Source organism: Amphiprion ocellaris, chromosome 17 (genome assembly GCF_022539595.1).
Source record: "Amphiprion ocellaris isolate individual 3 ecotype Okinawa chromosome 17, ASM2253959v1, whole genome shotgun sequence".
NCBI lineage: Eukaryota > Metazoa > Chordata > Actinopteri > Pomacentridae > Amphiprion > Amphiprion ocellaris.
The window spans coordinates 11,875,292-11,887,330 of record NC_072782.1 but is presented as its reverse complement, the minus strand read 5'-3'; the positions used below and the strand labels follow the sequence as shown (position 1 = coordinate 11,887,330).

Here is a 12,039-nt window from a genome sequence, read left to right as displayed (position 1 = left end):
TTTATATCTAGAATTGGTGCCAAGAGGCATTAATGCAAATGATTCCAGGGTTGTATAAATACTGACATGCAGTATCACCTTTATTAGTAATACCACTACAGAGATCGTTATGACAAACAAGGAGACATGGTTCCTGAAACACAGGAGATCTGACAGTAGGGATAATTTGATCCTATACACATCCTGAATGATTTATTACTTTCATAAATTATGAAGAAAATCACTGAAAACCTGATAATTCTAATCTGAACACTCAGTCTCTCACACAACCAAACATGCTCATGGTGCAATTTTTAAAAAACTATCTTCTCTCAGTTCACCCAGTCCACTTTAGTCCACTTTCAAAGGCTTTTTTTTTGAGCCTCCAGAAACTTCTCATAGTGTTGTTTCACGTGTCCCCTGCTGAGCCAAACTCCGTCAGGCTCATCGGCCCAGGTGAAGATGTATTATCTGTTCTTCCTCTTGTCTTTTTTGCTCTTGCTCATGGAGCTGTGAGCAGCGTTTGCAGAGAGAGCGGTAGCATGGCCGCTGGTCTTCAGGTGGTCAAACAGCTTGTTTCTCGTGGGGAACTCGTAGTTGCAGGTAACACAGCGCAGGTTTAATTCCTTCTGCGGGTGGAAATGGGGAAATGGGATTTCTAAATTCAAGTACGGACGATTTTCCTGCATTACGTGTCATTTGAAAAAAAAAAAGACCCTATTAAACTGACAAAAGCAGAGGCACCATTATTAAAGCTTCAACTTAAAACCACATTATTTGCAATAATTACACCAAACCAGCAAGGAACATGTCACAACTCTAAGTTTAGATTTGAATGTTTAGGAGCAGCAAGTCACTGATGACTACTTGAAGGACTGTCAGAAAATTCCTCCTGTTTACAGTTTCTGCCTCCAATAAAAGGAGCCATTACAGCACTTCTTTTAAGACAACCTGCCTTTAAAACCTGCAGCAGGTTTTGAGGTGCAGAGAGTTAAAGGCTGTTTCTGTTCTCATATTCTGAGTCAAAAATTTCAAATTACTGTCAAAAGTCTGGGGTTGCCCAGACAATTTCATGTTTTCCATGAAAACTCACACTTTTATCCATGTGCTAACATAACTGCACAAGGGTTTTCTAATCATCAATTAGCCTTTCAACACCATTAGCTAACACAATGTAGCATTAGAACACAGGAGTGATGGTTGCTGGAAATGTTCCTCTGTACCGCTATGTAGATATTCCATTAAAAATCAGCCCTTTCCAGCTAGAATAGTTATTTACGAAATGTCTAGACTGGATTTCTTATTCATTTAACGTTATTTTCATTTCATTTATTTTTATTTCAAAAATAAGGACATTTCTAAGTGACCCCAAACCTTTGAACGGTAGCATAAGTAGCACTTCTATACCAAACATCAGAGACTTATTCCAAACCATAGTCTGAAGGTTTAAAAGAGGGGTTTGTTCATACATTATTCATAGCCTAATTTGTTTCCTTAAAAACATGACAAAAATGTTTTTGTTTTTTCTGGCTGTTGATAGTATTTTGGGATTCATGCAATAAAAAAGAAATAATGCTTTGGTTCTAATGTGCCAGCAAAATAAGACAAGAGTTTTGATAATATGTCATTTATGTATTTGAACATAACATTTCAGAAGACTTCTAATGCAAAGAATAATCATGGTGTTTTAAGCTATGAACTGCGCATGTTTTATGATAATGTATCTTAGCCTATTCTCCTGCGCTATATTGCCTTAAAATGCATCTTAAACTGTTGATGTATGGTGTCCACTACAGCGGGCAGTCATGTATCTCGCTCAAAACAATAGATATCGGAAAAAAAATTATTGAGTCTTGCATGGAAGCCCAAAAAAATTGAGAGACATCTCAGTTTTTAATACTTCATGTATGAAAGAGTTAAATTGACAATCGTAAATATCCAACCCTCTGACAAGAACTCTGTTTTACTGTACAAACCTCAGGAAGCTGTTCTCCTGTGTGCGACTTGACGTTCTTTGGTTTGTCTTTTCCTCCTCCCTTCTTTCCCTTCGTCTTCCCAGAGCTGCTGAGGCAACATTCACATGACAGATAAATAAAGATCGAAATGCAAACAGCAAATCACACAACAGAACATTTTAAAACTCTATGTTATCTTGCATGATTCAATGCAGGAATTAATTGTGTTACATCACACTGAGCAGTCATGTTACTCCTCACTACAACCATCAATGAACCATAATCATGACGTGATGCTCACAAAACAATTCTCCAAAGTGATGGTTTCCTCTGCTTATGTTATTAAAAATTGTGCAGTGCAGCCAAAACAATCTGAGGCCTTCTTTGTTTGTCTAAAAACAGGAAGCTTATCTGAGCCCAACAGGAACCCAACAGGTTTTCTCAAGTCTAATGAGGGAGCAGTGTTTTAGCATGAGTCAAAAATATCTTAGTAACAATGGATCAAATGATTTAATGTAAGGTGTTGCTGGTAGTAACAGATCCCCAGAGAAATATCACCTGATTCTACAGTCTTACGTCTCATTTTGGTTTTAATGACACAGCGACTATTAAATGCTGCCTGCTGAGCATCAAACGTCACTAACAACTTTGAAAGCTAGACAGAACATAGCGGTGCGTAATCAGTGACTTTTGCCAGTACAGAAACAAAAGCAGGCTTTAGTCTGGTCTAATAAGGCTTTATTTAAGGCATCACTAAATCCATCTAAATGTTCCCTTTTGAACTAATCCAGAGAACCAGACAGTGACTATCACAAAAAAAAAAAAACTAAACAAAGCAGGAGATGATAAAACAACTGAACTGACCTCTTTACTTCCGTGGCAGGGAGATCGTCCTGTTTCTCAGGCGCTGCTGGCTCTGCTGACTTCTCGGGGGCTTCTTCATCACAGGTGGTCGTCTGTGTCGGTTTCTCCCCATCATCCTCCTCCTCCTGAGCACTTTGCTGTGGTGGAGAGGCATGAATAGTTTAAGTGTAAAAAAAAAAAAAAAGTTCACGTGACAGGAATAGAAGAAAAAAGACAAGATGATGCTCACATTTGCCACCTTCTGCTGTTTCTTTTTCCTCTTTTGTTTTTTGGACAGTCTGTGGAGGCAGAGAGAAAGTTCTCAGTAAAAACAACCAACCCATGTTATATAATCCTCGTTCTTCCCTGACAACTAGGTGAAACAAAAAAAATAATCTACAATCACATTCCTCATGACTTGACATGACATACTTCTGCCTTGGCTTTTCCTCTTCTTCCTCCTCCTCTTCTTCCTCTTCCTCCTCCTCGTCATCCTCTCTTCCCTCCTTTCCATCAACATTCAAACCAAATGATTCCTCTTCTTCCTCAAGCTGTTGCCGTAGCAACGCCACCATCTCCCGATGCTTTTTGGATTTTTCATGGTTTTTCATTCTGTAAAGGGGAAACGAAACAAACAGTAAAAAGATGAGAAAAGTGTATTTAGACCAATGACTGCACTGCTGACGATTAATTAATCCATTAGTTGTTTGGTCTATGAAATTATAGAAAATGTTGGAAAAGTGTTTCTGAAAGTCTGAGATGACATCCTCAAATGTCTCGTTTTTTCCACAATCCAAAGATATTCACTTTACTGTCACAGACAAGTAAAGAAACCCAAAAATGTGCAAATATAAGAAGGTATGATCAGAGTCCCTTTTGTAATACGTATTATTATCACCAAGTTTCAATAATTATTGACATTTCTCCATGGAAAAGCAAAAATAATAGATTTTACTTCATCATTAAAAAATTCTAACTGTAGGATGTGTTTTAACTGCACAGTATTTTTTATCTTTAATTGTTCTAATGAAGTTGGTGAATCAGAACCGAATCCTGCTCAAAACTCAGGTCCAAACAATGAACAACCTTATCATTCAAGATCAATTGTTCTTTTTCGCTGTTTGGAACCAAAATCTGTTCACCATTAAGGAGGAAAACAAAGTGCAAAAAGTCCCCACTTGCTAATCATTGTGCAGTCAACATATAATCAACTAAAGATTTTAAGCAGTCTGTTTATTTCTACTTACACATTTTAGTCCATACATCACATTACATCAACAGTAATACTGTCCCTGGACTAACACTTGGAATTAAAATAAGCTGTGTGTGACTTTTTAACATTGTGACCACTGCATTGCCAGATTTGGACTCTTTAAACACTGGTCCCTGCTCTGATTTAATCTTCCTCTAATTATTCATAGCTTTGCAAGTGGAATTGACTTGAAGGTCCAGAAAACAGAGAGTGGAAATAGGTTTGACACTCACGCTTTATCTGATTTGAAGGATTTGTCACAGGCTGGGCAGTAGAGATCATCATACTCATCAATCAGGTCGTCTCCATCTGGTTGGTCTGATTCTGTGAATGAATATTTATGCACCAAAAAAATACAAGCTGACAATTACTATTTCATTTTTAGCATCACTTGTCAATCAAATTCAGTGAAAATGGATCAACACATCATGCCTAATTCTGTACAATATATAAATTCTAAATCAAAATGTAAACTTGCGTATTGCTAAAACTATAGCTTATAATGTAGCTACTAGCGAAGGTGGGGTCAACCGCTTCTGTTTGTGGATGTACGAGTGTGAACATTACAGCAATCAGTTGCTTATTCGCAAAGCAATGTAATTTGTTGTTTAAGTTTTATGTAAGTTATGGAGGCACCAGAACAGTAAGGGAAGGCTGATTAATGTATGAAACATATTTATATGTTTAAAATTGGGTTTAGAAAATAAAAATTAAAAACTAGGCTACTTTCACGATGATTATACTGGTTCTAGGCTGTGATTGGGCCATGTTTTGTCAGTCAAATATGTTATTACTGGTTGCATTTTTGCTGAGCTGGACATTAGATAAAGCTGACCATTGAATCCAAGTTGATATGACCCCTGTGCGTCGAGGGAAAAGGAAGCTAAACTCTCACTAACCTCCTTCTACACCGTTCTTTTCCTGCGTGTCCACATCCAGCTCTTCCTCCTCGCTCTCAGATGCATCTCCAAACTCCTCTCCGTACTGAGCTTCCATCTGCTGCAGCTCCTTTTCAAGTTCAGACATGGCCGCCCAGCTCTGCTCCTTGTACTCCTCTGCCAGCCTTGGATGGACATAAAATATGAGTGTGAGGAAGAAACAGATAAAAATATGAGGCGCATCTATCCTGGCGATCCATTCTCTACTCACTTTGCCTGCTTGAGCTTCTGTTTCCGTCTCAGTTCCTCCACCTTCTTGATCTTCTCAGCGTTCTGTTCCTCCACCAGCTTCCTGTGGGCCTGAACACGACGGTCACGCTTACGAACAAAAGCCACCAGCTGTCGCACCAGGTCGTTACGCTCCTTTCGAGCCTTTTCTCTGGTTTTCTTGTTCTCCTTCTCCATGGCCCTTTTCTCCCAGCGGTTGGAGGCCTGCCTCGTATCGTATTCCTCCTTCCATGCAAAGTTTTTGCGAGTGCAGAAGCTCTGCCAGTAGCCGTAAAACACATGAACTACCTGTGATATGGAAACAGAGACTGATTAAGTACACCAATGTGGCAAGGATCCTTCTTTAATATTTCACTATTGTCATTTCAGTCAAGTTTTTGTTTTCACTTAGTGAAAGTAGTAGAGCAGGGCTGTCAAACATAAGGATGACTTTGCAAAGTGTAAAAATTACAGAGGTGAAAATGAATACTTCCTGTGAAAATATTTAAAGGCATTGAGCATTGTGTAATATAATATGAGTCAGCAGCTTCAGTATGACAGAATTTGATTTGGTTGAACCCTATTGTTGATGCACTGCCACAACTTTTATGTATTTTTTATGTATAAATTTTCTACATTTACAAGGCAGGGGGATAAGTTAACCTTCTTCCTTAATAGTTCCCACTTTAGTTTGTGTGGTGTGATGTGTCAGGATTAGTACACAGATGTGGAAATGAACGGGAAGTGAAAATAATTTCTAGATCTTGACAAGTTGTAAAATACTATGTTGTTCAGTTCCGGATACCTGAGACTAAATGTTTTATGCCTTTGTGATCTGTAAGTTGTGATACACAAATGATAAACTGAAGCTTAGTACTGTTGAAATGTTGATTATTTTTGCTTAAGAAATTTCAAGTTGTTCATAATGTTCTGTGAAAAGATAGTTAATTAAATGTTAAAATTGTCAGAATGTACTTTTTATGCACTAAAACCAAGGGAAAAATTTGGAGTTGTTGTTATTTATCAGTTATTATTTTACTGGTCTGGCCCACTTCAGCTCAAATTGGGCTACATGTGGCCCCTGAACTAAAATGAATTTGACACCGATGTAGTAGAGGATCAAGAAAATCTGCTTACTATTTATTCATGTGGCTGCTCCGTATAAAGAACTCTCACATCATTGATCTGTGGTGCAACCTTGAGGCAGGTGTCGGAAGTGGAACTTACGGTATCATAGTCACTCTGAGAGTCTCCAAAGGGAGGAAACTCCTCCTCCTCTTCATCATCGTCCACTTTGCTGTGCTCCATCTCCTCCTTAACAATGGACTCAAAAAGATTCCTGTAAACTGTGTAAAAGCCCTGGGGAGAGAGAATGGAAGGACAGAGGAAATGGTTAATGAGAAACTTGTGTTCTGAGAGGTACGTAGAATTCTTTACAGAACAAGTCACAAAGTCAAATTGATAGTTTGCAAATTTCCCCACTGTGGGATTAATAAAAGGTTATCTTAAGTTTAGTCTGCTTTGTCAGAAATTACGGATTAGTCTTCTGTTGCTAAGGAGCATAAAACGAGATGGTGTGTGAGGCCAGTGAATATTGAGAGGTTTTGGAGCATACGAAGGTAAACATCCCCCCGGCCAATCACAGCTCTTCTAGTAGTACAGGCACGATAACCCATCAGGTTGTTCCATTTAAAAACCAGCATGTCAGCTACACTGCAACCTACAGGGTGACCTTCGAACAGATGCATGCAGCTACCATTAGTGGTTCTGTGCCAAATGTAGTTTTTGGAATTGAGACCAAAATGTTCTGCCTGAGTTCCATTAAATTTTAGAATTACTATAGAATTATTATCAGCCATGTGGATTGGATGTGTGTTGTTGCATACTGATGAGGAGAATGAATGTTTGCCCACAGTCCTGCAGCAGGTCTACATGTTGTCATTGCCTTTTATCAGTATTCTGATAATCTCATTTCTCCTTCACTAACTTTAAACTCATCCAACAAGGACAGGCTGGCTGGCCTGTTATCTAGGTGTGTGGTGACAAAGCTGCCAGTTACTGAGTTACTTTGACCCTTTAGAATATGGAAACATCCAATCAACTTGCTTGATATGTGTTCTGAAATTTATTTCTTAGTCTTTCTTTAGTCAGCCATACTTACCTCAGACCACTACCAAATAACTATTAATAATATAATAAATTTCTCATATAATTTTGCAGGGAAAGAAGAATAACATCACTAACGCTCATTCTTTTCATACCATCTACAGCAGGGGTGTCAAACATAAGGCCCACGGGCTAAAACCGGCCCACCAGAGGGTCCAATCCGGCCCACGGGACGACTTTGTAAAGTGTAGAAATTACAGACATTATCTGTAAATCTGTAAATTTGTAAAACTGTAAATTTAAAATAATTTCTAGACCTTGATTTGATTTGATCATTAAGTAAAATACTAGATTGCTCACCATTCTTTTGCCATTTTGTGGCTCATTTTTGCAATATTTTGTTTTGCTTTTGTTGGGTTTTGTCTTTTTCGTCTGAATTATGTTGTTTGTCTCATGTTTTTGTCATTTTGTTGCTTATTCTTGCTGTTTTGTGTTTCCTATTTGTCTCGCTTGTGTTTTTTGTCTTATTTTTGTCATTTTGTTTTGCTTTATTCCTTGTTTCGTGTATCTTTTTTGTCCTTTTGTTTTTTTCTCGCTTGTGTGGTTTTCCCATTTTTTGTGGTTTTGTTTCTCACTTTTGTCATTTTTTGTTTCATTTGTGTAATTTTTTTGTCTCGTTTTGTCGATTTGTAACTTTTTTGTCTAGTTTCAAGATATCATGAGGAGAACACAATTCTCCACAAAATGAGGCTGAAGAGGATGTTTCATTCAGTCATAGCTTCTCTTTCCTTGTCTGAAGAAGAGGACTGAAAACATCTAATCTGCATAAAGGTTTGCAAAAAAAATGCTTGTCATGTCAAGTTAAATTATTCTTGCACACTTGACCAAAAAACAAACCTTCTCGTCATCTCCATAGCCAGAGTAGCAGGTGACCGTAAAATACTGCAACAAATCAATGCTGTCGTCTTCATAGTCGCCACTCAGCCCTCCTTTCAGCAGAGCCTCCCTGTGATTGTCATACCTGCCACACAGGAAAAGGCACAAACAGTAAGACATATGTAACCCACATGGTGTGTACATGAACCAGTAAAGATATTTTGAGTCAGGTCGAGCTTTGCAATCACAGCTCTGCTGCTGCTGGAAGTCACCATTTTTGAACAAATAGTGATGAGATAATTTAGTACACACCAAGCTCTCTCCTGTGGATCACTCAGGACATCATAAGCTGCCTGGATCAGCTTGAACTGCTCCGCTGCCTCCTCAGCATTGTCCAAGTTTTTATCTGGAAATTTCAGTGAAAAAAAAACACAGCTCTATTAAAGCCAACATTTTCTATAAAGGCGTTTTAGGGTCAAAGTTAGTGGCATTACATGATAATGCAAAATTAAAAATATATATATATATAAAAAGGTCTCAAACACTGAATCCTTACAAGGCATGAAGTGGAGCCATGAAGTGTTGCATGCAAGTACAACTGCAGTGGCTAAGCCTAAATTCACACTTGAAGACAAATGTTACAAATTTTAAACAAAACTGTGTATATTTTATTCACTCACTTAATTTATCCTATTTTATGATAAGAGTGTATAGCAGAGGGATGAGCATGAAACAGGCTCCTGCACACTGTCTAATTTGTTTATCAGTGACATATTGGTGCTAGAACTTCATAAAACCCCTCACCATCATAGAGCAACATGACAATTACAACATGTTATAGTGAGATAATACGTCACTTCTTCACTGTCACACCTTAGCACTGCCTGTAACTCGTACTAGTTTGATCTTTGGAGGCTGACTCAGGACTTTACTGCAGTGCAATATGAACATCTTTGCATCGGAGGGCTGTACTACGAAGCAAGTTTGACATAGCCGGGCTTTCTTTGTGTAAGTCGGTTCAACAAAAACTAAAGGCTCAATCAGAGATAATGAGTATCACGAAGGTGGTCATCAACTTTCTTTGTTAACTCAGGTTTTCTATCTCAAACTCTGTACCATTCACATAAAAGTGGGCATTTAATGACTCATCTGACTCTTCTTCCACACAAAATGAAATGATCATGATCATCTGCTTCAGTCAGCAGGTTGTTGAGGACATGAAGGTAAAAAGTGCTGCTAGTGCAAATGATGCAAGACAAGAATGCTGGTAGAAACACGATCATTGCAGCCGCTTATTTCTAACTAACAGCTGCACATTAGACCTGTTTAACTTCATGTATTCAAACATGATATTGTACTGAAGTGCATTTAGATCTGACACTGCCTCATAATGCAGGAAATCACTTTAATTTCTGGCCAAATCAAAGTGAAATTAATGTTACTGACTGAATTTTCTCTGTAATGAATACCAGTAGAATAAACAATGCTTTAATCAGCTGCAGCACCAGCACGTAAACAGACTTAACAACAAATCAGGATCATACATCAAAAACATATTTGTGTTATTTCTGCAGCACCAACTAAATACATGTCAGGTTCCCACAACAACATGATTCAGTGTGTGATACTGTGACTCAGTGGTTTTAGTAACGGACAACTCAACATGTTTTCAGATAAAACATTTTCTATCAGTTGAGAATTTTTATCACTCATACAGAATCGTTAGGAAACAGTCTGGTTGAAAGGAAAAGCTTCGTACAGCTCAGGACATTACCTGCTTCTGATCAGGTTAGCTCCACAGCATCAGCTCCCATGGAGATTTAATCAGGTAAAAATAGAGCCACCATCGTGATAATAAAAACTGTGACTTTCGCCTCAACATACTTCGTTAACCCACTGATTTCGCTTCGTAGTACAGAACTCTGGGGTACTGTCATCCTACTTTAAGATTCCACAAGGTTTCCACTACAACTTACCTGGATGCCATTTCAGGGCTAATTTACGATACGCTTTCTTCAAATCATCGTCTCCCGCGTCCCGTTTCACACCTAACACTTCATAGTGACACTTCATTGTTCGAGAAACTTGATGCTAAAGGTAAACAGAAAAGATTGTTCACGGTGTCCCACGCTAGGCTAACTTTAGCATTTAGCTAGCTACAGCATGCTAGCGACCGGCAGGCATCCCTGCTCTGTCTCTATAAACAAACAGACTTTTTAAGTGGTAGCGACAATGCTGTAATGTTTAACCTTACATATTCAAACCTATACACCGTTCTCTATCGCTGACAAACTGCTTCTATACCTAAGTTACTCAAAAACGCTTCTTGTTACTGTGAGCGGTACTGTCCGGTGTGATGCCGCTAACTCTCGCGAGATTTGTTCTTCTTTTCTTTCAAATTTCAGCAAACTTGAAGTTACGAGTTTTATTTGTTGCCCTCTACAGTTCAAATTATTTTTCATTAATAGGCTCTCTCAGAAACAGATTTTTGTTTAGATACAATGACACATCAGTAATCCCACGATCTAGACCAACTGTGGGCTCTAATGCCTATCTCATTTTTCTCCTGGAGATTACTAGTTTTGCTGTTTTATCTGCTTCTTCTTTACTCTCCTGAGCTGATGGCTGCAACTGCTCCCACTGTGCACCAATCTATTGAATCAGGATGTTTTACATTTTAGGTCTAATTTGGATTTAACTCTCAAAGCTGCAAAGGAGCAAGCATATTAATGCATTTTAGAAAAGTTCTTCCTATTTATGAATTTATTCATTGGTTAACTGAGGGCAGAGGTTTCCACTTAGTCACTGTAAGGACTCCCTTCGGTAGAAATTAACATTTTTTTCTCATTTATTTTCTGTTATAATGAATCTTTGTTAATTGCATATAGTACAGTACCTGACAGCCATTAGTTATCCCACAATGCTCTCTAGTGGTGGCAAGAAATCTGAACCTTGTTGCATGTGTAAGGGCTACTTTATTGCATCAGAAAAGTATTGAAAATATTTGAGGACTTTCAATAAGCTGAAGTCAAATATTTAAAAAAAAAAAGTCTCTATAAAATCTGTGTTCAGAAGTAACTGATGTGAGGTGAATCATGGAAATGGCCAACAGCTCCAGGTTGAATCTGTATTAGCCTGTAATTGATTTTACTTAATTCCATAAATAGTACATTTGTTTGGGAATTTACACCTCTTGCACCGTTTACCCTAACCCCAACCAGTCGAGGCAGATGGCTGCCCTACCAGACCCTGGGTCTGCTGCAGGTCTCTTCCAGTTAAAATAGTCATCTCCACTATCACCAATAAGTTACTCAATGTACCACTTTGAAGGGTCTAAACTTTAAATTTTAAATCAGGTAATTTATGTTTTTTTGCCTCAACATTTAAGTTAGAATCAGAATAAGAATCAGCTCTGTTGGCCTAGAGGAAATACATTTGACTCAGTTTTTTTTTCTTTAATGTCTCACACAAAACAAGCACACATGCATGCATTTCAACAAGAGCAGCAAGTTTAAAAAAGGAAAGGGTGTACATACTATACACAGATATAGATATGTGTAAAGAATTATGTTGAAAAGTGAACCAGTGATTTAATGCAAAGTTTAGTGAAGCTCTTTATAACTAATATTGAAAGGTCTTAACCTTACTATTTAATTTAGTCTAGTAAATTTGTATATATATATATATATATATATATATATATATATATATATATATATATATATATATATATATATATATATATATATATATATATATATTATAATATTGCTGGGATTAACCATAATACTTAAATTAGTTTGGTAATTTTGTATTTTTATTATACTTTGTAGGGAGCTAACTGGAGATGGGTACTGAACAGAGTCCTGCATTCTTTTAATAC

The 12,039-nt window shown here is 37.7% G+C and overlaps 1 protein-coding gene across 2 annotated transcripts; it reads right to left on the bottom strand.

The window, feature by feature from the left end:
• Positions 1 to 42: 42 nt before the first annotated feature.
• On the bottom strand, positions 43 to 10,527 carry dnajc21 (DnaJ heat shock protein family (Hsp40) member C21). Of its 2 annotated transcripts, none has more exons than XM_023285582.3 (12): positions 10,133 to 10,527; positions 8,469 to 8,562; positions 8,178 to 8,301; positions 6,402 to 6,533; positions 5,179 to 5,483; positions 4,929 to 5,092; positions 4,263 to 4,353; positions 3,210 to 3,389; positions 3,028 to 3,076; positions 2,799 to 2,935; positions 1,956 to 2,043; positions 43 to 608 (listed from the first exon to the last, which is right to left on the bottom strand). In XM_023285582.3, exons 1-12 carry the CDS (start codon positions 10,227 to 10,229, stop codon positions 447 to 449), a joined length of 1,623 nt encoding a protein of 540 aa, XP_023141350.1. In that variant the 5' UTR covers positions 10,230 to 10,527; the 3' UTR covers positions 43 to 446. The 2 variants fall into 2 exon arrangements, with proteins under 2 accessions (XP_023141350.1, XP_023141351.1); XM_023285583.3 differs by having other exon boundaries at positions 1,956 to 2,040.
• Between the last annotated feature and the right edge of the window lie 1,512 nt (positions 10,528 to 12,039).

What these genes read in the sequence shown, in the direction of transcription:
- dnajc21 (XM_023285582.3), bottom strand. Translation starts at nt 10,229, where the DNA reads ATGAAGTGTCACTATGAAGTGTTAGGTGTGAAACGGGACGCGGGAGAC. An exon ending in AGCCCTGAAATGGCATCCAG is followed by an intron (nt 8,563 to 10,132) that starts GTAAGTTGTAGT and finishes TGAAATTTCCAG; the next exon opens with ATAAAAACTTGGACAATGCT. An exon ending in GATCCACAGGAGAGAGCTTG is followed by an intron (nt 8,302 to 8,468) that starts GTGTGTACTAAA and finishes CCTGTGTGGCAG; the next exon opens with GTATGACAATCACAGGGAGG.